The sequence below is a fragment of the Schistocerca americana genome, chromosome 6 (genome assembly GCF_021461395.2).
Source record: "Schistocerca americana isolate TAMUIC-IGC-003095 chromosome 6, iqSchAmer2.1, whole genome shotgun sequence".
Lineage (NCBI taxonomy): Eukaryota > Metazoa > Arthropoda > Insecta > Orthoptera > Acrididae > Schistocerca > Schistocerca americana.
In genome coordinates this window covers 434,668,763-434,695,517 of record NC_060124.1, presented here as the reverse complement: position 1 = coordinate 434,695,517, position 26,755 = coordinate 434,668,763, and the positions used below count along the sequence as shown (strand labels likewise).

At 44.1% G+C, this 26,755-nt stretch overlaps 1 protein-coding gene across 4 annotated transcripts in view; it reads left to right on the top strand.

Annotated features, from left to right (window-relative positions):
• LOC124619424 (testis-expressed protein 2) overlaps positions 1-26,755 on the top strand; it is a 323,669-nt gene that overhangs the window by 286,495 nt on the left and 10,419 nt on the right. For all 4 annotated transcript variants that reach the window (XM_047145793.1, XM_047145794.1, XM_047145797.1 and 1 more), the window contains exon 15: positions 13,943-14,044. In XM_047145793.1, coding sequence (XP_047001749.1) covers positions 13,943-14,041 — 99 coding nt within the window. In that variant the 3' untranslated portion in view covers positions 14,042-14,044. The remainder of the gene's footprint in view (positions 1-13,942; positions 14,045-26,755) is intronic.

The following is a 26,755-nucleotide window of genomic DNA, read 5'->3' as shown; positions in this document are numbered from 1 at the left end:
TAGGACACAGTCTCGGTCTACGCTAAGTGAAGTGCGACATAAACGTGAACAGTGTTACTACACAATTGGCGACGAGTAGGGTCGTTCTTTCGCGTGTTGCGTCGTTGTTCCGGTTTCGCAGCTTCTCCACGGCATGGAGGATTTGGTGCGAGATTTGGTTGCGCAGCAGACGAAACTCATGGCCACCATGAAACAAGTGCTTCCGGCGTTGCTCTCCACGCCGTCTGCTCCGGCGCCGTTCCCTCCTCCCTTTCCCCCGTATGACGAGACGGCGGAGGATTGGGACGCATATGAATATCGCCTTCAGCAGCATTTCCAGGCGTTTCATGTTGCCGATGAGGAGGTATGTCGTGCTCTCTTCTTGTCTTGGAGGTCCGGCAACGGGCCCTGCTGTTAGAAAACCCTTCCCTCGAGGAAGTCCTGTCCATTGCTCAATCGTATGAAGTCTCTCACGCAGCAGGTCAACAGCTGGAAGCGTGGTGCGACATCGCGGAGGTTCAGGGCGGCACGGCTGCGTCCACTGTGTCAGGGGTGGACGACGTGCGAGCGGTACAATCCGGCCGTTACGGCCGCTCCCGCACGGCGCGTAAACAGAATTCCGGCCGCCGGCCCCTGTTGCCGTCCTGTGCGTCGTGCTATATACATCACGATTGGTCAGAGTGCCCCCAGCGTTGGGCCGTTTGTCGCAAATGTCGCAAAGGTCACATTGCTAAAGTTTGCCGCTCAGCCTCAAACGAATCGAAGGAAGCAGGTACAGAGGACATGGACGTTGACATTCAGGAAGTTTCATCGGGCCAGGCTCCCGACGCATCGGCACGCAAACTCTTTATCGAGGTGTCAGCTCGGTCGCGCCGGCTACAACTGCAAATAGATACGGGCGCGGCAGTTTTGTTGTTGAATGCACAAACTTATTCCGACCTTGGATCGCCCCCGTTGGCGCCAGTTTACCAGTGTCTACGCGGTTATGGTGAACAGTTCATTCCCCTACTGGGTCAATTCACTACCGACGTGACTTACAAATCAGTCACTCGGCCTATTACTTTTATTGTTGTCAGTTATGCAAGCTCAGCTAACCTTTTTGGCCTGGATGCCTTTCAAGCTTTCGGTTTTTCTATCGCTGACACCATACAGTTGGTCTCCGAAGACGTTCCATATCAATCATTGTAATCTTTGATCTCCGACTTTCCAGATATTTTTGAGGAGGGCCTGGGGCGTGTTTCAGATTTTGAAGCTCACTTAATGTTGAAGGCGTCTGCTCGCCCGCGTTTTCTCCGCGCGAGGCAGATCCCCTTGGCTCTCTGCCCTCAGGTAAAGGAAGAGCTAGACCGGCTGACAGCCCTAGGGGTCGTTCTTCCCATTTCTTCCAGCGAGTGGGCTTCGCCCCTCGTTATTGTAAGGAAGCCCTCGGGAAAATTACGTCTTTGTGGCGATTTCAAGGCCACCATTAATTCCCAATTGGTGGTGGACACCTATCCTTTGCCCTGTGCTGATGAATTGTTCTCCTCCGTGGCGGGAGGCCAATATTTTTCGAAAATCGATCTGTCGGAGGCTTACCATCAGATACCACTTGATGGGGACTCCAAACAGTTGGCGGTCGTCAACACCCCGTTTGGCCTTTACCAATACCAGTGGTTGGCCTTTGGAATATCCAGTGCCCCGGCGATATTCCAGCATTATCTTGAGCATGTCACGTCAACAATTCCTCATTGTATTCATTACCTGGATGACATAATTGTCACAGGCCGTAGCACAAAGGAACACATGCACAACCTTCGCACCCTCTTTCTCAAATTCAGGTCTGTGGTCTAGCGTTGCAACCTGCATATGTCAAACTTCTTCCGACCGTCCATTGAGTATGTGGGCTACACCATCTCTCGGCACGGTATCCAGCCACTAGGAAGTTTGGTCCAAGGTATCGTCAACCTTCCTCGGCCCGCTTCGCTGAAAGAGTTACAAGGTTTTTTAGGCAAGATAGCCTATTACCACTGGTTCATTCCCAGGGCTTCCACTATAGCCCACCCCTGTACTGCCTTCTGCACAAGGGTGTTCCTTTTGATTGGTCGCCTGCATGCGAGCGAGCGTTCACCTCGTTGAAGGGCCTCCTCACGTCAGCCCCTTGTTTGGCTACTTTTGATCCCCATAAGCCATTGGTCCTGGCTACTGATGCTTCGCAGTATGGGGTGGGGGCGGTCCTGGCCCATCGCAACGCAGATGGTTCCGAGCAACCACTGGCGTTTGCATCTAAAACGCTTAGTCCCGCGCAGGCCCATTACTCACAGGTGGAAAAAGAGGCTTTGGCCATTGTCTACGCTGTTACCAAGTTTCACCCTTTCTTGTATGGCACGAAGTTTCAGTTAATCACTGACCATAAGACGTTAATATCGTTATTTGACCCCGCCTCTCAGATTCTGGATAGGGCGGCCCACAGACTACAGCGCTGGGCCTTGTTCCTCTCTAAGTACCATTATGACATTCATTTTCGCCCTACAGGACAGCATGCCAATGCCGACGCTCTTTCCCGTCTTCCGGTGGGCCCGGATCCTACGTTCGATCGAGAGGAGATTATGTGTTTTCATTTGGATGTGGCATCCCGCCAAGCGGTTGATGGCTTCCCGATCACTAGTTCTCGAGTCGTCAGGGAAACGGCAGCTGACCCGGTTCTCCGGCAAGTAGTTCGCCTCATTCAGCAGGGGCGGTCATCCCGCCCTCCGGGCCGGGCCTCCGACCCTCTTCATAATTGTTTTCTTCTACGGGACCGCCTCTCGGTCTAGGACGGCGTTCTCCTTCTGGCTACCGAGGATACAGCTCCTCGCGTGGTTGTTCCTGCAAGTTTACGACGGGAGGTCCTCACGTTATTATATGCGGGGCACTGGGGTGTTTCCCGTACTAAAACCTTGGCTCACAGACATGTGTACTGGCCCGGTATTGACAGAGAAATTGAGCACTTGGTGGCCGCCTGTTCCCAGTGTGCGAGCCAACAAGCATCTCCCAGAGCAGCGTTCTTTTCATGGCCGCCGGCAACCCAAGCATGGGAACGTGTTCACATCGATTTTGCGGGCCCGTTTCACAACGGTTTTTGGCTCATTGTCATTGATGCTTATTCCCGATTCCCATATGTGGTTCGCTGCTCCTCAACCACTTCAGACGTTGCAATCCAGGCACTAGCAAAAATCTTTTCTGTGGAAGGTCTGCCAATCACCCTGGTCTCGGACAATAGACCCCGGTTTATTTCGTAGACCTTCCAGGATTTTTGTAGGCGCTTCGGTATTCGGCACGTTTGCTCTCCCCCCTTCCATCCACAGTCGAATGGGGAAGCCGAGCGCATGGTGCGCACATTTAAGACGCAGTTGAAAAAGTATGTGCACGAATTTCCTGCGGAGGAAGCATTGACGTTTTTCTTGACGGCATACCGGACCACACCAATGGGAGAATGCAGCCCCGCAGAGCTCCTCCATGGGCGTCAACCTAGGACTCTGCTGCACCTTCTCCGGCCTGGTCCTCGCCAGTCTTCACAAAACGGAGTACCTGGCTTTCCACTGGGTATGTCGGTCTGGGCCCGTGGGTTTGGTCGCAATCCACGTTGGATACCAGCGGTGGTCCTGCGCCGCAGTGGCCGCCGGCTCTATACCTTGCAGGCGGGGGACCGGGTGGTACATCGTCACCAAAATCGGCTACGTCCACGTTCGGGCACCCACCCTCCGCCCTCTCGGACACCGGCTTCCCCATTGCCGGCACCTGTGTTGGTCTCACAGGGGACGTTGCCTCCTCTCCCCACTGTGCCTCTGCCGCATTGCGATGGTTCTCAGCCTTGGCAGCCTCCAGTAGCTCCAGCACCGGCATCGCCATCGTTCGAGATGCCCCAGCGAGAGCCGGCCCCCCTAGCACGCCCGGTTTCTCAGGAGGTTGGTTCACCTGTGGTCGTCGCTTCCCCTTCGTCCCCGCCACTGGGTCTTGCCCCTCCCGGGGTGGAACAGAATCCGGGGTTCGACAGCTTGTCGCCCGTTCTGTCCCAGGCTCCGGTTGTGGGACGACGGGGGCCTCTTCGTGTGGGTCACTTCCAGCCGTATTCAAAGGTTCCGGCTCAAGGGTTGGCAGATCCCCTCGACTCCGGCCATCCAATGGATGTGGAGGTCATCGCTCCTGCCCGACGCTCCACCTTCCGACGCAGTGGATCACAGTGGCTTCACCCCCCGAAGGAGGAGGAGTGTAGTAGCCACCAGAAAGATCGCGGGAGGCGCACATTGGCACGGCGCGTCACGGACGGTAGTTGCCGCAAGTAGAGTCCCATCCACCAGAGGGCACGCGAGAATTCAGACGCGACCTCTTCCGGCATAACAACAACAACAACAACTCCGGCAGCACGGGCCGTGCCCAGTCTGTTAACATCAGGCATGCCTAGGACACAGTCCCGGTCTACGCTAAGTGAAGTGCGACGTAAACGTGAACAGTGTTACTACACTGAACATACAAATGTTTCCTCCTATATCACAACCATCATGCCTGAAATTTGTTAGTTATCTGGTTCTGACCACAGCACTAATTGACAAAAGGTTAGCAGCAAGTTTTGGTACACATAATACATCTGTTACCTGAGTTCTTATGTTTTTATCACCACTCAGTATCAAATTGGCATTGACTGGGGGGGGGGAGGGGGGGGGGGGGGGGGAAGTTCACATGCCCGACAGACGGCGCTGGACAGCAAAACATGATTTCGAAGTTTGAAGCCATGGGTTGTGTAGACGATAGACCCCGTAGTGGCCGACCAAGCACAAGGCATAATGCTGCTGAGACAGTTCAGGAAGAAATGGAGACCATAGCGGGTTCGTCTATGCACAGCGAAGTCAGCACTCGTGCAGTCGCACGTTGCATCGGCATTCCATACACTACTGTTTGGTTGTCACTGAAGCGTACCCTCCAATGCTATCTGTCCAAAATCCGCCGACATCATGAACTGTTACCTGGAAATTTAGTGAAGTGGAGGGCATTTGCGGTGTGGGCGTTTCAAAAGATGGCGGAAGATGACGATTAGTTGAGTAACGTGTTGTGGACCGACAAAGCTCATTTCATGCTCCGAGGGTCTGTCAATGCCCACAACTGCAGAATTTGGGCTACCAAAAATCCTAGAACTGTCGTGGAAACTCCATTGCACGACGAGAAAGTCACGGTATGGGTTGGATTTACCACATCTACCGTTATCGGACCTTTTTTCTTTGATGAAATGATTCTGGTTTTGTAACTGCTACCGTGACGGGTGAGAGGTACGCCGATATTTTAGCAGACTCACATCATCCCCAGCCTGGCTGATAAACACCTGCTGGAATGTACGATGTTTATGCAGGATGGCGCTCCACACCATATCGTTAGATGCATGAAAGATCTCTTGCGCGTTTCATTTGGTGATGATCGTGTGCTCAGCCGCCACTTTCGTCAGTCTTGGCCTCCCACGTCCCCAGGCCTCAGTCCGTGCGATTATTGGCTTTGGGTTTATCTGAAGTCGTAAGTGTATCGTGATCGACCGACCTCTCTAGGGATGCTGAAAGACAACATCCGACACCAATGCCTCACCATAACTCCGGATATGCTTTACAGTGCTGTTCACAACATTGTTCCTCAACTACAGCTAATGTTGAGGAATGATGGTGGACATATTGAGCATTTCCTGTAGAGAACATCATCTTTGCTTTGTCTTACTTTGTTATACTAATTATTGTTATTCTGATCAGATGAGGCACCATCTGTCGGACTTTTTTTAACTTTTGTATTTTTTTGGTTCTAATAAACCCCATATTATTCCAAGCATGTGTGTCAATTTGTACCTCTCTATCTACATTGTCCATCCATGATTTGTTCTGACTTTTTGATCACCCGGTATTGTGGCCAGCCTAGCAGCTTGTTCATTGCCACTAATTTCTGAGTGACTAGGGGACCCACAGCAAGTTTTCCCTGTTGCTGTCCTCTAGTCTCACAAGGGCTTTATGATGTTCTGCAGTGTTCTTTGATCTCATAGCAGTGGCTGACACAGATTTCAGGGCTGCTTGGCCATCTGAATGAATGTAGAGACCATGATCCTTGTAGCAACAATGTTGATTGTCCTCCACGCACACACTGATAGTAGATATTTGTGCCTAAGACAGGGTTTTTTTAATTATTTTTTATTTATTTATTTTTTTTTCATTTTGAGGTCTTAGGTTCAAGACCCTTCAGTTACCTCCATTTATGTTTAGAAAGCCATTCTTTGCTTTCCTTTTCATTTTGTCATTTGAATAGTTTTCTACTCTGAGCCCCAGCCAGGGTTTTGACCTTGACATAGTCCAATTTCTCAGTGATGATTTCCATGTCTTGGACTGGTCTGTCTCCTGATCCAGTTCCAGAAACAGCATTCATCAGTTCCAACCCTCTGGTCCATGGATGATTGAGGTATCATCAAGTCCCTTGGTTTTTGTTTGATTTTCTGTGTTCTCTATTATGGTCCCACGAGAATTTGGGTTATTTTAGGTTGACACCATAGAGCCCCATGCAGTGCAAGGCTAATTACACAGGGAGGTCAGCCAGTAAACATGGGGCTCCACTCACGACACATCTTCCCATGCGCGATGCCCCCTTTGGCTCAGATCACATACACTTTGTATTGGGAAAGGCTATGGGAATGGATATGGGGGAGATGGGTCACACTTCATCTGGTTTATCAACTGAACTCTGTCCAGCATCGGCAACCCTGCAAATAACTGTGCTACAGCTGGCATAGCCCTCAGCTTCACATGGACACACAAGCCTTGCCATCCATATGGTCAGCACTGCAACAAGGTAGACTTCCCTGGATAGGATCAAATTGACATTTCCCAGACTTCCTACAGTAAGCAGTGTCTTGCTGGCAACAGCTAGGATGGGTATTGGTTGGCTTCATACATCATAGATCCAGTTGTATTGATTTGTCTTGTATCGAGATGCTTGAGTCAATGTACCAAATATCTGGATTCATCGAATGTGAAAAAGCTGCAGAACTTGCGATGAAAGTTTCTTTTTCAGATTTAATATTGCCTTTCACTATGTTTTGCTTGTGTGTGTGTGTGTGTGTGTGTGTGTGTGTGTGTGTGTGTGTTATCCTTGAACATGTCTTTATCCTATGAATAATGCTGAATTCTTTGGGTCATGTACTTCTTGTAAAGATTTGTTTTTATGAGGTCAGCACAGATTTTTATAACCGAACTGTCAGTTCCCATTATTTTTGGTTCATATATTACAGCTGAACCAGCGAGGATTAATGTTTCCAAGCCCTTCATCATTGACATAAAATTTAGTATTTCTTAATTTGTGAGTGGTTGATGTGATTTTGTCCACTTAATCCTTAATACTTTTAGATGATTCCGGAATAGTGGTAATAAACTTGCTCCAGTTTCTTGCAGACCTCCTTAGCTGTGGATATGTATGTGCAAATAGGTTATTGAATCAAATAATGTAATGAGCTTCAATCTTGCCTTGACTTCGTTTTTTGGATTAGTGTTAATGCTGCACACAAAGTCCCTGGGGTCATTATATTCTAAGTACACTTGCACTGAGAACTTCCAACTTGCATAATTATAATGTCCAGTGAGTTTTTCAATGTGGGATTGGGTTTGATTGGAACTTGACATTTTCTGCTGTTAAATACAGGATAAAATGTAGAGTAACAGTCCATGTATGTAATAGCTGAAGTTACATTGTTTGAGTCAATCCAAAAGATGACACATTGAAGATTTGTCACTGAGATTTTAATCATTTACTGCCACAATGGTAACTGTGGAATCCTTCACGAGCTCTGCTGTCATGAAGGATAATTTGTGTGTGGTTATTTACGATAAACGAAAAGCTTCTCTTAACTTTTAAATGCAATGACAGAAAATTTAACTTCAGTGGTACAAAAGATCGCAAATAACACTGAATGTAATCTCATAATCAGTGAATATTTATATGTGCTGTAATTTCATAAGGTTGGTAGTGTGTACAAACAATTTTATACAGGGTATTTGTCATGTATCAACTCAGGAAAGTTCCTCTAATTGGCCTACAATTCCACCTGAACTAAAACACACATGCATCATGTGAGAATTTCATATTCTCTTGCTGTGTATGCGCAAACTAGTATATTAGTCTGAGAGAAAAAATGAAAAGGCTCTTTTTTGTAGGAAACTTATTGTAGATTAATTTTGTACTGGGATTGTTTTCAATAGAAGCTGTAGTTTTCAAATTCTTGAATAAAATGTGTAAGTGACCTTAAAAAGCACCACCACTTCCACCATATTCTCCCTCACCCCTTGCTAATCACAGTTTTTAGTACGTTGTTCGTGGCATTCCCTCCTAGCACTATACAAAAATTTGTGACAACATGAATTATTTACCATAGTTGTCCTCTTATGGTCTTCAGTGACTGTGCTTATTATGCAACCATCTTAGAGTGCACTTACAGATTATTATATTGATATTTGTGTAAATTTTGCCTAAGGATTGTGTGACTTTAAACTGCGTAAAATCAACAACTGAATCATTTTGTCTGTCTGTCCTTCTGAATAAGAAATTACTGTGCTTGTGAGGGTTAAGTTTGGATCAAATTGTCAGCATAATTAGTTTTTGTGTAACGTTTATGAAAGTCATTTACTTTCATTTCCATAGCAGGCACATTTATATTAATAATGTTAGCAAAATAGTCGACTAAGCCGATGGCTAAGCCCTGTCAATAAAGACAAAAAAATGTTGAATATGGGAAGTAATTTGTGTAGTCACATATTTTTGTGCTATGGTAGGACGGAGTGCATTGGATGACACACTTAAAATCCTGACCGGCAACGAATGAGGGTGGGGTGGAGCCACATTTGAAGGTGTTTTGTGTGCTTTTTTTGAATAATTTAAAAACCTCAGCTTCTAATGGTAACATAACCCAGTACACAATAGCATTACATTAAATTTAGTACAAAGAACATCCTATTCATTTTTTTTCTCTGTGAATAACAGCTTGTATGTAGAGAGTGAGGGAATATGAAAATCTTGCATGACATTCATGCGCTGTAGCTTTGCTTGCTTTTATATGCCAATTTGATGTACTTTGCCGATTTGATAGGCCACAAGTCTCCTGCATAAAATTTTTCGTCCCGATTCCTGCTGTATGGCTGTGGTACATCACAAACAATTACTGCGTACACTGTGTATACACATATTTATTTATTTATTTATTGACACGACACACACACACACACACACACACACACACACACACACACACACACACAGAGCACATGTGTACGTATAATAGGATGTATAAACAGAACAACATTCAATGCTAGCTGATCAGTCAAGTGTGTTGGTAAGTAATAATCAATCGCAATGTCCAACAATTTGTTATGTTTTGGCAATACTGCCATACCTCATGTACTTGCTCTCTTTTCTATGCTGGTGTAGTCCTCTTGTACCCACCAACAGATTCAAGTGATGAGTTTTCAGTTAAATTGCCATCGGCGGAAACAGAGTTTAGAGATGATATCATAGGACCCTCTGTCTCATTTAAAGAGAGTAAGAGACTTCCTTTCTGATCTCTAATACTTGCTAGTGTTGTGCAAACTATGTGATTCCGTATACTAAGTTCTTGTTGCGTTATTGTTTGTTGGGAAGAGAGAATGGTTCATTGCAATCATCTGATGACAGAAGCACCCAGTGCTAACTGCTAATTTTTGTTATTTCTATGTTGCTTTTGAATGCCTACAACACCAATGTTGCTACTTTAAATGATTGCATGCTGTGAATAATATCATAGAAGGTTGGGTTCGAAGATGTTAGAGGCTCAGACCAAACTACGCTGTTTTGAGCAAAGGAAACTACATCAATTCTGATGAACAGGTCTGGATATGAGACTCTGGAGGATGGCAATCCATGATGTATAACACTGGCCTACCTTTGTAGCAAATTGGTTAAGTGCATTGAGCTGTCACAATGTCAGTTTGCCAACCATAATATTGGGTCAACAAATGAAAAATATCGTTGACTGCAATATCACTGGGTCAGTAGTTTGTGGACCACTTTGTATGCTGATGACATCATGGCAGCAGAGATATGCTTAGATGGAGGATCAAAAACCTTGCTGAACTTACAGTAAGCAAGAAAATAGTAAGTTACCAAGCCTCATTATACTCTTCAGAACGATGACTGTGGAGGAGATGCTGCTGATCCTATGGCTGAACAGTTTGTTGCAATAACACCGCGAATTGCTTCTGTTGCTGCTGGAGTAAGAGTATTTGTTGCTATGTTGCTCCTTCTGTTTCTGTTAGTGGGATAACTGCAGTTGAACTTGCTGCAGCTGCTGCTGCTGCTGTTCTTCTTCCAGCTTTAATTGCTGTTATCGCACATCAAGAAATCATTCATTCATAATTCTCACAGAGTATAGTCCTCATTTCCAACCTGTAGTATTCCTGCAGGTACACCAAAATGCTATGCATGGTGAACCACACAGAACTTTGCAGCTGAGGTATAATCTAGTGCCTATCTCAAACTTTCAAATAAAATTTGATAAAGCCAAGACTGGCGTGAATTAGCGTAGTGTGTCCGATATTTATCTTATGAAAGAACTGAATATACAACCAGGACTGTTATCAGTAGGCAATTGTGATGTGAACTATAAATCTTTATAAATATCAGCAGTCTGATATGATCAGCATAGTGTATGGATGTTTAACTAGACTGGCTCTCCCTATACAAAGCACTTATTGCAGTCCCAGCAGGTGGAACAGGTGCTACCCATACGAGTTGATTTGTGTATAATATCTAATGCCGGTTACGGAGTCCATATCAGTGTCACAGTCCTGCAGGAATTCAAGAAAAACTGTTCACTATAACCTCCTCCTTGTATAAGGGCTATCCAAAAAGAAACTAGCTGGAGTCTGGAATGCGCAAACCAGTGACAGGAGGATAATATCATGGTGTGTGTAACGAGTTGTGGTTCCCACCAGAGCGTGAAAGTTCACAGCTCATCGCTAGAGGGCACGCATGCAGCAGGGTGTATACTACCCGGGACAACCGAGAGATCCGGGAAAAACATAGGAATTTTTTCAGTTAAATTTTTGTGATTTTGACTGGTAAGAATCAATACAACAAAGGATATTACTGTATCCCGCTTCTGCAGGATAATACTGCAGCAACAAAGCATGAACAAGAGTGAAAAAAACGAAAATAAAACGCGCCATATACAACAACAAAACACAGTGCTCATACAAGTGTCTGCCAACAGCAAAGTGTGTCAAAGGCTTTAGGAAGACTATGCAATGCTTCATAACAACAAATTGCCTCCGATGAGCGTGACATGACAGCTGTTAACATTAGATTTGTTTGAGCAGTTGCGGGCGGGCTCATGTGCATGCGCAGTTGAGTCGCATATGAGTGGTACCTTCTCCCACGTGTGGCTACGGATGTGTGGCTGAGCACCACTATCTAATATTGCCCCTGTTTGGAAATATTGGAGATCTGGGGCTGAACCACAGAGCAGCCTGAGTTTTAGTGGGGAGGTGGTTAGTCTCCGTGTTTACATTTAGTGATTTTGCTGTTTCCTCTTCATTTATTTCTCTCACATCAAATGAAAACAAAATGGACTTCTGTGGCCAGGAGCTATCAAATGAATTAAAATACGTTCGCATGATTAGGGATGGCTAAAATATGTTATTAGTTTCAGGTTTTATTTCCACCTTTCTGACAGTCAAGCATTAATTGCCTAGCAGAACAAATAAGTTATTTTTGTTGCTTTGCTAAAGAGATTTGTCTTTCATTAATCTTTTGCACTGAGGCAGTCAATTTATTTGAAATGAATAATTTCACACTGTTGGCTAGTTTCAACTGTTCGCTGCATTTCAAGTGCATGTTTTCCATCTTTTAGCTCACATGGCATTATGCCATAATAAAGAACCAAACATAAGATTATACAACACTGGTACTCAAGAAAATTTACATCCCAATCTGGACATAAGAATGTGCACTTTAAGCCAAATTATGCATTTTAGTATGGTTCACGAAATTCCAATGCTCTTGAAGTATCCTCTGATGTCTTGTTTCTTTTGTGACACAGTGCAAGATCTTTTAATGTTTTACACGTATGAACATACGGGCTTCCTGCGTCGTCATAGCTGCGCAAGAGCAGTGGCACCTGTTATCTGGCACTTTCTGGCAACTGCTGAAACGAATCAGTTTCTAACAGGTCACGGGAAAATATTGCTGATGGTGACTTGAAAAGCATTACTTTCAAAGTAAATTTCCTTTTACACAAGATGAAGTATATGTGCGAATGTATGATGAATTTCTTAAATCACAGAGCGTTTGACTCTCAATTAAAAAGCAACTCTTTGAGGACGACCATCTAGAAGAATTTTGAGCCCAGAAGATCAGACATTTATGTCGTTATTAAAAATTTTACTGGCACATTTGTGTGATATATCTTAAAGTGTAACATGCGCAAAAAAGATTAACATTATATGTGGAAGCTTAGCTTCTCTTGCAGCTTATTAATCTTTGTGACCACGATTATATGTGAAAGCTTTGTTTTTGTTGTAGCAACACTGTGTATATTAATTTAAGCCATTAACTTTTCTTATTTGTGTGTTCACACTACTTAAGAGTGATATTGCTATTGGCTGATTACATCACGTATCCAATACTGTCGTCAGCCGGCTATATCACGTGACATGAGCTGTGACTGGCTTACAAAAGTGTGACACAATATCGATTTCAGTGCTTTGGAAAGTAACATGCGGCGTTTGGTGGAATTCGAATTTATACCTTCATAACACGAAAATATGCAGCGTACATGTTGGCGCACATCAAAGATCTTTCCAAAACGTGTTAAAGTGCCGGGAAATTCTACGGCGGCGTGTAAAACCATAAACATTCAAAAGATTGATAAGTTTTACAGTGCCGAGGAAAAGTGTACTGTCACGTAACATGGGAAAAGTGTACTTTCATCTGGGAGAAAGTGTATTTTCAACCGGGAAATCCGGGAAAAATCCAGGAATTTTTTTCGTTGTCCATGTATACACCCTGTGCACATTACATGACTATACAGAGCTAGCAGCAGCATGCTTCAATTGTCCAACACTACCAGTCGCATTGCAAACAGTGACATGGACGCGTCACAAGAAGAGCAAAGAGGTGTTTGTTTTCTGACAGTGGAAGGAGTAGGAGGAATGGACATTCATCGACGAATGTCACAAGTGTACAGCGAACACTGCATATCCCTTGCAAGGTCAAGGCATGGCACAAGTGCTTCAGTGAAGGACGGGAGTCGTTAACCAATGATGCACAGTCTGGAGCACCACACTGCATTACCGATGACATCGTCCAGCTGGTGGATGCACTCATTAGCCAGGACTGCCGAGTGACAGTGAAAGCCATAGCCGCCATTGTCGGATTGAGCATCGGAAGTGTTCACACCATCATGAAGAAACAACTGCACATGTGCAAAGTGTGGCACAATGGGTGCCCCACAGTCTTCAACCACACTAGGAAGCATGTCGAATGGCCCATTGTCTTGCTCATCTAGTGCAATATTCAAGAAAGCGAATCTAGTAATATCTTTTGATCTTGAATTAAAGTGATAAGAAAGGCAACAGAATAATGGAAACACCTGGAAAGTATAATACATTAGCTGTAAGCTACACAGTTATTGTCTAAAGAAACACACGAGATTGAGGAAGCAATGGAGAGGTAAACATAAAACTGAGACAGATAAAACTGTTAATACATAATTCATTTTCCTATTGCTCATTGTATTTCTACTCTCAAGCAGTTTTATTTGGTTTACTTTATTGCCTCTGTACTGATAGTGTATGATTTAATTGCAGTTCATTCATTGTAGTTGTCGCTTTCCCTGAGATATTTATATAATTTTAATACTAAATTCTTCTATACGTATGTATTCATCCTGCTTGGTATTTTACAGAAAAAATTTGTTCTTCCAAACATGGATGATCTGGTAATACCACCCATGACTACTACTTTACCTTACCAGGAGCCACAATCCAGAAATAAGCCTCAGTAAAAGGTATGTAATTTATAATCGACCTAATATTCTGTCAGCCATCACATCTTGGTAGAATGTTGTCCAGATTTAAACCAGAATGCTGAGTATTATACAAGTTTCATTGTATTACAGCTAGCCAGTCATTTGCTGAGCTATTATCTGTTAATTATTAGAAAAATATATAAATAGATGGTAACAGCTATTCTTTACTGTTTACTGTGTAATTCTCAGTACATATAAACAGTATTCAAATAATGGAGTAGGAATGAGAGCAGATTTATTGTAATTAAACGCTATATCCAAACTAAGGTGTGTATTTGCCAAAGATAGCAATGGTCCATTTTCAAATTAAATCTGCTGCACAGCTGATGTATTCAGTAGTTGTGAAGCACTAATTTGATTTTCTTTAGTCTCTGACACCTTCTTGGTAGTATTTTTGTTTGTTGCATTGAAGTTGAAATACTTGTTGTTTGCCCAAGAAAAAATGTGTGCGATACCACAAACTAGATTGTACTCAGGTTATCACTCATGAATAACTGGAAGTACAGTGGCAGAATTACTCATACAAACTGCAAAGTTATAAAAACACACATTAACAAAGCACTGTCCAATAATTAATGATAGTTCTAACTGGTCACTAAACGAAGTAATCAGGTGGGGCACAAAACACTGTCCATATTTACATAAAATGTCATGGTTCACATTGTGTACTGTCTTCTAGTAATGTTTCAGAGTAAAGTGCACTAAAATATCTATCTTAGTTCACTAATTAATTAAAGTCATAACTCTGAAGAATAACTCATTTGCGTGACAAGGATAGATCGAACCCCCTGCCAACCATGACATAGTTCAGTGGAAATATCTATTAATTTGACTTACAGAAATCAATTGGAAATTTTTGGACATGCATATTATTGATTTTTCACAAGTGCAGGTACATACATTTCCACAAACAAACTATGCATAGCTGTAGTGTGAGCAAATATTGGTAGCTTATGTGCTACACACTTATTAGCTTGAGCAGGACAGGGCATAGACCGACTATGAGTGATGCCTGACTATTTAAAAACTAGAATATGAACAAATATTTTTTTTCAGAAATTATACAGTAATTTTAAAACTGGCTAGATAAAATTTTGTTATTGTGGTGAGCTATAATAAAGAATAGGAAATTTTCACAAAAACGATAATGCAAAAAATAATGCTAAATAAGCTATTTTTAGCAAAATAATGCAAAAGTGAGTGATTTTTATAAGATATCAGAAATTTTGTAATTTTATCCTGTAAAAATGCTATAAATCTGGTTATGGCAGTCAATTAATATTTCTAAATGATAATTATTGAATGTTAAAACTTGACTTTGACTTCTAATCTCCTCAAGAGTGAGATTTGTGTGTACCTTAAACTAACAGTTCTTTTCCTGCATAATGAACTTCGACATGACTGTGAAAATAGCTCTGAAATTATCAAATTTTGACAAAAAAGTCATTCAATTCTGCAAAAAAATCACCCACTTTGGCAAGACGTCATTGTACGTGGCAAAATAAGTCACCATATTTGGCAAAATAAGTCACCACATTTGCCAAAATAAGTCACCAACTTTGTCAAAACTAACACTGACTCTGGCAAAAAAAAGACACCAAATTTGACAAAAAATACACAAAATTTGGCAAAAAATATCCGATTTTGGCCATGTAAGCTTTTGGAGTCAGCTGCTCCTTCTTCTGACAGAATGGCTGAATGGGAAGAAAGGGGTGAAGGAAAAGCACTGTTGTTCAGATATTTAGGTGTGTGTCACATACTTACAAAACACCTAACAGTATGATGATTAGCATAATTTATGGGGAAAAAATTATTAATCAACAACAGTGGCAGTCATAACATACGGAATATTTCCAACTTGATATGCCATATAGCACTGGAGAATTAGGCCTATTTATTCACAGCAGAACAGAAAAAAAGAGGAGGTGGGGGAGAAGAAAAAGATCATATTAGGACCTCTGTGAGTTTTTCTTATTTTTTGAGTATATTATTATTCCATTTCTGCACAGCATGCTGCATCACTGAAAAATGCTCTTCTCTTCATGAGGAAAACAACTCTGCTGCTTAGAGGAGCAATAATAATATTTTATGTCTATCCCAAACTCTTATTTTAAAAACAGTGGTGGCAGAAATTCTCTCTCTAATATACCAGGATCCTATATCCTATTCGTACCATATTAAAGGAAATTAATTCTTGTTGTGTTGGAGCCAGCACTGACACAAACAAGGAAGGAGTAAAGTTGTGATGGCTTGTGGCAGGAATCCAAAACCATCTGTACAAAACACTTTCCAACTAAAAGAAAACTATATTTCTATCAAAGGAAGGAACAATAATTAACTTGATTGCTATGCATCTTCTGCCTCGTACATGCAATTAAATTATTACATTTACAGTCTATTACTACTCTCAGAATGCAGGCTAACTAACATCTCCCTATTTCTCAGTACTGATGCTCTCAAAGTTTGCAACCAAACTGGGCCAACTAGTGATCGGTGGCTGGTTAAATCAGCTTTGACAAGGGGCACTGAACTCTTGTCTTTCTGGAGGTGTGGTGCTGCCCGCAGTTTCTATTGGCACGTGGGTTAGTGCCTTCTTGATGCTGTTTCGCGGCACTGTGCTGGTCAGTGTGCAGTCGATGCTTTAGGATTGCACATTTGTTCTACTGTGTATTTCATGTTTTGTGATTTCACTATATAAGATGCATCAGTTCTGTTACCCTGTATTAGTGTTACAAAATTCTGTTGAATATTTACAATTTCAATAAACAGAATGTAAAATGCAATTGTTGTGAACTAATATTTTTGAAATTGTCCAAAAGAAAAAACAATGATTCTACAAAATCGGGTGCCTGTAGATGTAGAATCAAATAAAAACTGGTTGGGAATTGATATTTTGGTCAGTATCTCTCTCACAAATAACTGTGAAGTTAAAGAGGTCCTGGGCAGATAAACATCAGAAACAATTATGTTAAATTTGGGGTGCAAATAGGAATGAATAAAGCCTTAGGAATATCGAGGATGGAATGTAACAATATTATGAGAAGGAAAGTTACCACTCACCATTTAGTGAAGATGCTGAGTCACACCTAAGCACAGCAAAAAGATTTTTACACTTAAAGCTTTCGACCAATGGCCTTTGTCAACAATACACACACACACACACACACACACACACACACACACACACACACACACACACAAATGCAACTCACACACACGACTGCAGCCTCAGGCAACTGAAACCACACTGCGAGCAGCAGCACCAGTGCGTGATGTGAGTGGCAACTGGGTGGGGGAAGGAGGAGACTGGGGCAGGAAGGGGAATGGATAGTATGGTGGGGATGGTGGACAGTGAAATGCTGCAGGTTGGACAGCTGGCAGGGGAGTGGGAGGGAGGGGGGGGGGGCGGTAGAAGTAGTGGAAAAGGAGACACATAGAGAGAAATAAATAAATTTAAAAAAATAGAAAAAAAGACTGGGTGTGGTGGTCGAATGACGGCTGTGTAGTGCTGGAATGGGAGCAGGGAAGGGGCTGGATGGGTGAGGACAGTGACTAACGAAGGGTGAGGCCTGGAGGGTTACGGGACATAGGATGTTTGCAAGGAAAGTTCCCCCCTGCACAATTCAGAAAAGCTGTTGTTGGTGGGAAGGATCCATATGGCACAGGCTGTGAAGCAATCATTGAAATGAAGGATAACATATTTGGCAGTTTGTTCAGTGACAGGGTGGTCCACATGTTTCCTGGCCACAGTCTGTCGGGGGCCATTCATGCGGACAGACAGATTATTGGTTGTGTTAGAACTTCAAGTTTAACACATATATTTAGGAACGACACAACAACACATATAAGTCACAGAGTAAGTTGGCCTGTGTACAAGTCGGCATTCGATTAAACACTGAGTCTGTCTGGGGGCCGCTGCTCGGCTGGCCGCTTAGGTGGCGCAGCTGCTGCATGGCTGGCAGACAGCGTCGCATGTAGAGGACGTGCATAATTGCGCGGCGGCACTTTGAATAATCGGCGAGTCACAACACTTTTCCCCCCTTTGAAATTGTTGCACTGGTCGTGATGGAGGTGTCCTGGAGATGGCTAACATCCATAGGCGCTATTTGACTCGCCGTAAAGTCTCGAGGAGGAGGCTTCCCGTACGGACGGAAGTGTCCCCGATGATAACGGGTCGAGATGACAGGAGACGTGGGCGATGTATTGGCGTCTGTTGGAGGAGGAGGCGAGGAGGTGTACTCTGACAGAGGATGATCCTCCGGTTCCTGCATGGGCACGTCTCCTGGTGGCGTTCGGTCTGGTGCTGGCATCGCGATGACGGTGAGAGGGCTGTGTTGTGAGTATTGAGAGATGCCAAGATCCCGAGCATCAGGTAGAGCCAAAGGTGGTGTGGCGGCATTCGGAACAGGCGTTGCTGGCACCCGAGGCCGAAGCTGGTCCGAATGACGCACTGCAACACCCGTGTCCGTCTGGATTTCATACAGGCGTCTGCCACGGTGTCGTAAGATGCGGCCCGGGCTCCATTTTGGCCGCCTGCCATATCCCCGTACCCAGACGAGGTCGTCGGCGGTGAACCGGCCAAGTGAAGGCACCCGCGGCCGTGAGGTGGGAGGCCGCAGAAGATGAAGTAACGTGCGGGGCTGTCAGCCATGTAAGAGCTCAGCCGGGCTGTGATCGCCCATGGGTGTGAAACGGTAAGACGCCAGGAACTGGAGAAGCGCATCATCAGCAGCAGAAGAAGTCAGAAGTTTCCGCATCTGAGCCTTAAATGTGCGGACCAGCCGTTCAGCCTCCCCGTTGGATTGTGGATGGAATGGTGGGGCCGTGACATGCGTAACGCCATGACGAGCACAAAAATCCGCAAAGTTGGAAGAGGCAAATTGCGGACCATTATCAGTAACAAGAGTAGAGGGGAGGCCTTCCAAAAAAAAAATGCGGGGGAGAGCACTGGTGGTGGCCGCGGTGGTAGGTGACGTGCAACGGACAATGAAAGGAAAGTTAGAGTAGGCGTCAATTACGAGGAGCCAATTGTTAGAACTTCAAGTTTAACACATATATTTAGGAACGACACAACAACACATATAAGTCACAGAGTAAGTTGACCTGTGTACAAGTCGGCATTCGATTAAACACTGAGTCTCAGTCTGGCGGCCGCTGCTCGGCTGGCCGCTTAGGTGGCGCAGCTGCTGCATGGCTGGCAGACAGCGCCGCACGTAGAGGACGTGCGTAATTGCGCGGCGGCACTTTGAATAATCGGCGAGTCACAACAGGTTTTCATGCCTACATAGAATCCAGCACAGTTGTTGCAGCTTAGCTTGTAGACCACATGACAGGTTTCACAGCTAGCCCTTCCTTTGGTGGGATAGGTGATGTTAGTGACCGGACTGGAATTGGTGGTGTCGGGAGGATATATGGAACAGGTCTTGCATCTAGGTCTATTACAGGGGTATGAGCCAAGAGGTAAAGGACTGGGGGCAGGGATTGTGTAAGGGTGGATGAGTATATTGAGTAGGTTTTTGTGGATGGTGGAATACCACTGTGGGAGGGGTGGGAAGGATAGTGGGCAGGACGTTTTTCATTTCAGGGCATGACGAGAGGAGAATGTAATTCAGTTGCTCCAGTCCTGGGTTGTACTGAGTTATGAGGGGAATGCTCCTCTGAGGCTGGATGGTGGGGCTTGGGAGGTGGTGGGAGACTGGAAAGATGAGGCATGGGAGATTTGTTTTTGTACAATGTTGGGAGGATAATTATGGTTAATGAAGACTTCATTGCGATCCTTGGTATATTTCAAGAGGGACTGCTCATCACTGCAGATGCAATGACAACAAGTGGCTAGACTGTACGGAAGGGACTTCTTGGTATGGAATGGGTGGCAGCTGTCGAAGTGGAGGTATTGCTGGTGGTTAGTAGGGTTAACATGGACGGAGGTACTGATGTAGCCATCTACGAGGTGGAGGTGAACATCTAGGAAGATGGGTTGTTGGGTGGAGTAGGACCTGGTGAAGAAAATGAGGGAGAAGTTGTTGATGTTCTGGAGGAATGTGGATAGGGTGTCCTTCCCTTCGATCCAGATAGCAAAGATGTCATCAGTGAATTGGACACAGGTGAGGGGTTTAGGATTCTGTGTGTTTAGGAAGGATGCCTCTAGATGGCCCATGAATAGGTTGGCATAGGATGGTGCCATGCGGGTGTTCAGAGCCATACCCCAGATTTGCTTGTTGGTAATGCTTTCAAAGGAGAAGTAATTGTGGGTGAGTTTATAGTTGGTCATGGCAACTAGGAAGGAGGTTGTTGGTTTGGAATCTGTTGGATGCTGGGAAAGGTAGTGTTTAATAGCATTAAGGCCATAGTCATTAGGAATGTTAGTGTACAGGGATGTGGCATCAATAGTGACGAGCAGGGCACTGTGTGGTAAAGGGACAGGAACTATGGAGAGTCGGTGGAGGTAATGGTTGGTATCTTTTATATAGGAGGGTAGGTTCCGCATAATATGTTGAAGGTGTTGGTCTACGGGAGCAGAGATTCTCTCAGTGTGGGCACAGTAACCAGCTACAATGGGGTGTCCTAGGTGGTTAGGTTTATGGACTTTAGGAAACATGTAGAAGGCAGGAGTGCGGGGAGTGGTAGGGGTGAGTAGAGATATGGACTCCAGGGAGAGGTTCTGGGTTGGGCCTAAGGATTTGAGTAGTGACTGGAGATCCTGGTGGATTACTGGAATGGGGTCGCTGTGGCAAGGTTTGTAGGTGGAAGTATGTGACAGCTGATGGAGTCCTTCCACCAGATTATAATGTCGGGATCAGTTTTTAGATGGTGGACTGCAGTTCTTTTTGCAGATGTAAGGTTAGTCTGCATGTTGAGGAATTTGGGGAATGATGGTGAGGCAAGGTTTGATGTTAAGAAACTCTGGAAAGTTAACAGGGGGTAGTTTGGGAGTGGTGGGGGTGAATCACCATTGGATGGAGGAGAGAAATGAGTTAGGCAATGTTCAGTATTGGTCTTTGATTGAGTCGCCACTCCCATCATGCACTGATCCTGCTGCTCGCAGTGTGGTTTCAGTTGCCTGAGGCTGCAGTCATGTGTGTAAGTTGCTTGTGCGTGTGTGTGTGTGTGTGTGTGTGTGTGTGTGTGTGTGTGTGTGTGTGTGTGTGTGTGGTGTTGTTGTTGTTGTTGTTGTTGACAAAGGCCATTGGCTGAAAGCTTTAAGTGTGAAAATCTTGTTGTTGTGCCTGTCTGCGACTTAGTATATTCTCTATATGGTGAGTAGCAACTTTCCTTCTCACAATATTGTTACATTTCATCCTGGGATTTCCGTTGTTTGACTTTGCGTGACAGCTTTTCTTCGATCGTAACCAAGTGCTGTTCTCCTTTGTTATTATTTTCATTTGCATCACTATACTCAATGCTCATCCTCTTTCTCTTCTTTCCTATGTTTTTCTTGTCACCTTGCAAACAGCACTGCTCACTCTGCTTATGAGTCACACTGTATCACCCGTCACAGCCGCACACAACAGACACCTACAAGACCATTCTGATTGTTGGTGCAGCATAATATGTGCTACATTACTCCCACCAATATAATTAATCCTATACTTTTAAACTGATCACTCTCTTGCATCAATTCACGTACTTTTACGTGTTTACTCCCGCAACTTTCCGGTGCAACACAATATTGTATCTCATCCTATGAACCCCTCCCCACCCCCGACACTTTCTCCGTTCTATACCAGTTTGCACCTACTAATCCCACCATCCTGTCACATCTGCCATCCCCCTTCTTCACAGTTATCCACCCACAGACCTGCTAACCACAGTAATATATATTTTTTATCACTTATTCTTTACTTTTATCTGTGTGACTTCTTGCCAATTTTAGCAACTTTTTGCATTTCGCTATTGTCGACTCCCTCAGATTCAATCTTGTTTCCCCCTTTTGCATCCATTTCATCCCTTACGTATATTTTCACACGTATTGGGGTGTATTTTTGCAAAAAAAAAAGCTGCCACCCCTCCTTCCACAATTCAAATTCTGCCAATCCTTAGCCCCTACCAACATATTCCTGCAAAACCATATCAACCAAGCTCAAACCTCCTTGCAGTACCTTCTCTCCATCCGCAAGATTCTCCTGCTAGCAGTCCAAAATTCCTGGAACCCATAATACACATTGAAACTCCTGCCCTGCAAGAACATGAGCAACATGCATGACGCCACCTCAAAAAGCTTTCCATCTTGCTCACTATCTACTCCCACCTTGGAGTGCTACTGTCCACCACCTCAACCCCTCCCATGCCCCCTCATAGCGGACTAACCCTGTCTTGCAGACCTACTACACATACCCCACTCTCCAAAACTCCCTCCCTCCGCCACACAGAATCCAGAACCTAAACAGACCCACAACATAGTCATAAACCTTTCTTCCGGAAGCCTTAGCCCCACAGAAATATCAGTCCTTTCCAAAGGCATCACCTTTTGCCCCACTCCTAAATTCAATCATGCAGGACTTGTTAAAGACCTTCTCTCCTTCTCCTGGTCCCTACAGTGGAAACACTTTTCCGCCACCAACCCTACCAATCAGAATCAACCAAAGACCAATATTGAACCTTGCCTAACGCAGTTCCCTCCTCCATTTAACCATGTTCTGCCCCCACCGCCCCCAAAACACCCCCTGTTAACTTTCCAGAGTATCTTAACATCAAACCTGGCCTCACCATCATTCCCCAAATCCCTCAACTTGCAGACTAACCTTACATCTGCAGAAAGAACTGCAGTCCAGCATCTAAAAGCTGACCCTGACATTATAATCTTACCTGTCAGCAAAGGCTCCACCTTGGTGTTATGAACTGCAAAGATTACCTGGTGGAAGGACTCCATCAGCTGTCACATGCTTCCACCTACAAACCTTGCCACAGTGACCCCATTCCAGTAATCCACCAGGATCTCCAGACACTACTCAAATCCTTAGGCCCATCCCAGAACCTCTCCCTGGAGTCCATCTCTCTACTCACCCCTACCACTCCCCGCACTCCTAACTTCTACATGCTTCCTAAAGTCCATAAACCTAACCACCCAGGACACCCCATTGTAGCTGGTTACTGTGCCCACACCGAGAGAATCTCTGCTCTCGTAGACCAACAGCTTCAACATATTACACAGAACCTACCCCCTATATAAAAGATACCAACGATTTCCTCCACCGACTCTCCACAGTTCCTGTCCCTTTACCGCACTGTGCCTTGCTCATCACTGTTGATGCCAGCTCCCTGTACACTAACATTCCTAATGCCCATGGCCTTACTGCTATTGAACACTACCTTTCCCAATGTTTGATGGATTCCAAACCAACAACCTCCTTCCTAGTCACCATGACCAACTATATACTCTCCCTCAATTACTTCTCCTTTACCTACAAGCATATCCGGGGTATGGCTATGAACACCCGCATGGCACCATCCTATGCCAACCTATTCATGGGCCGTCTAGAGGAACCCTTCCTAAACACACATAATCCTAAACCCCTCACCTGGGTCCAAATCACCGATGACATCTTCGCTATCTGATTCAAAGCTAAGGACATCCTATCCACATTCCTCCAGAACCTCAACAACTTCTCCAACTTCTCCCCCATTTGCTTCACCTGTTCCTACTCAAGCCAACAAGTTATCATCCTAGATGTTGAATCTACCATCTGTACCTCCATACATTTCAAACCTATTAACTCCAAGCAATACCTCCACTTCGACAGCTGCCACCCATTCCATACCAAGAAGTCCCTTCCGTACAGTCTTGCCACCCCGTTGTCATCGCATCTGCAATGACGAACAGTCCCTCTCGAAGTATACTGAGGGTCTCAATGGAACCGTCACTTACCTTAATTATCCTCCCAACCTTATACAAAAACAAATGTTTCCAGTCACCCACTACCTCCCAAAGCCCCACTGTCCAGCCCCAGAGGAGCATTCCCCTCATAAGTCAGAACCACCCAGGACTGGAACAACTGAATTATATTCTCCACCAGGGTTTCGATTACCTGCCCTGCCCTGAAATGCCCTGAAATGAGAAATGCCCTCCCCATTATCCTTCCCACCCCTCCCACAGTGGTATTCCACCGTCCACCAAAGCTACACAATATACTTGTCCATCCTTATACCTCATGGCTCATACCTCTGTAATAGACCTAGATGCAAGACCTGTCCCATACATCCTCCCAATACCACCTACTCCATTCCGGACTCTAACATCACCTATCTCATCAAAGACAGGGTTACCTGTGAAACCAATCATGTAGTCTACAAGCTAAGCTGCAACCAGTGTGCTGGACTCTATGTAGGCATGACAACCAATAATCTGTCTGTCCACATGAATGGCCACCGAGAGACTGTGGCCAGGAAACAGGTGGTCCACCCTGTTGCTGAACATGCTGCCAAACATTATATCCCTCATTTCAAGGACTGCTTCACAGCCTGTGCAATAAGTATCCTTCCCACCAATACCAGCTTTTCTTAATTGTGCATGTGGGAACTTTCCCTGCAATGCGTCCTATGGATTCCCATAACCTCTGTGGACTCAACCTTCATTAGTCACTGTCCTCACCCATCCAGCCCCTTCCTTGCTCCCATTCCAGCACTAACCAGCCATCATTCCACTGCCACACTCAGTTTTTTTTCTATATTTTTAAATTTATTTATTTCTCTCTATATGTCTCCCCCGCCCCCACCCTCCCCACTTCTCCCCTGTCCCCATTCAACCTGCAGCACTTCACTGTCCACTATCCCCACCATACTACCCCTTCCCCTCCCCGCCCTTGCCTGAGGCTGCAGTCGTGTGTGTGAGTTGCGTTGTGTGTGTGTGTGTGTGTGTGTGGTGTGTGTGTGTGTATTGTTGACAAAGGCCATTGGCCAAAAGCTTTAAGTGTGAAAATCTTTTTGTTGTGCCTATCTGGGACTCAGCATCTCCGCTACATGGTGAATAGCAACTTTCCTTCTATAATATTGTTAAGCCTTAGGAACATACTTTTCCTCCTCAGAACTGGATAAGCTGAATTAGTTTCTGCATGGAAAGATCTGTAAGGGAAGAATGGGTATCAGCCTGTAAGAATATATGTTTCTCCAAATTTCTGAATCACAAATCCAACATCCAACAGAAGAGACAGAAAGGAATAGAAATATATGTTAGTGGTTAGAATGTTATACTTCAGTTACCTGCCTTTTCCACTCTTCACAGTTTCTGAAGCTGAAACTTGTGTGCAAATACTAAATCTTTGTAGCCATATTTCAGTTACTTTTGTGGTCTTCAGTCCAAAGACACCTGTCTACCCTGTACATGCTTCTTCATCTCTGCATTATTGTTGTAACTTACATCCATGTGAAACATCTTGCTGTATTTGAGTCTTCGTATAACCCCCTCCCCCTCCTCCTCCTCCCTGTCCCCCCCCCCCTCCCCCCACCTTTCCCCTCATTACATTGTATTCATAGTTACTCCTTACAATTATGAAGTTAAGAAAATTGTCTACATGTTGTGCAGTGGTGACTACCTCAAGTGGTAGATGTGCTTTGTCAGTGCTCCATGATTTGTATTGCTTTTAGTGTGTTAAGGTGAAGCTACAGTGTTTATCTTTGGAACAATATTATAGAAAGTGTCATTATGCCATTTAAGTACAACATCTGTACATTTCACTTCTTTGTTTGTGTATATAAGTTGCTTTGTGTATGGACAAGACTTCATCTGTTAGATAAACTCACACCTAAATTTTAGAGTCTTGTACTTTACACACATATTAAATGTGCTGTTCATGTCATTTTCTCCATAGTGTTACACTGGTTATATCAAAACTTGTATTGTGAATTTTTCAACATTTTTGAGCTCCACTCACAATTAATACAATATCTTCAATTGCAAACTACTCTTATGTTTTCTATAGATTTTATTTAGATGTTCCTCCTCCTAGTTTTAGTAGATATGTATCCGAATAAAAAAATATTAGTGGTAATTTTTGGATGCTTACAAGTGTCATAGATAATGAATTCTATGGTAGATTTCCAGATGTGAACTACATTTGTGTAGTCGACAAATTTTGCCACTAGTATCATGTTTTGAAAATCATTTCCTCATAACTGCAGTGTAGATACCTGTTGTGGTGGTGGTGATATGATTTGATGCAGCTCTTCGTACTGATATATCCTCTTCAACCATCATCATCTTGGCAAAACAACTACAACCTACATCCATTTCAACCTGTTTACTGTAGTGCGGCCTTGGACTTCCTGTACAATTTTTACCTCCTATACTTCCTTCAATTAACAAATAAATGATTTCTTGATGCCTTAGTTAAGTTGAGGCACACATTTCTTTTTTCTCCAATTCAGAGTAGTACGTCCTCATTAATTATCTGATCTACCCATCTAATCTTCAGCACCATATTTCAAATCCTGCTATTCTTGTCTGAAATGTTAAATAGTCCACATTTCACTTTCATACAAGGTTGCACCCCTGACGAATATCTTCGGAAAGATACTTCATAATGTTTAAATTTGTATGCACTGTTAGTAAATTTCTCTGTCTGAAAAATGCTTCTCTTGCTGTTGCTACACTTTCTTCTAAATCCTCCTTACTTTGGGCATCGCCGTTTATTTTTCTGTGGAAATAACAAAACTCATATACTGCTTTTAGTATCTTATTTCCTAATGTAATTCCTT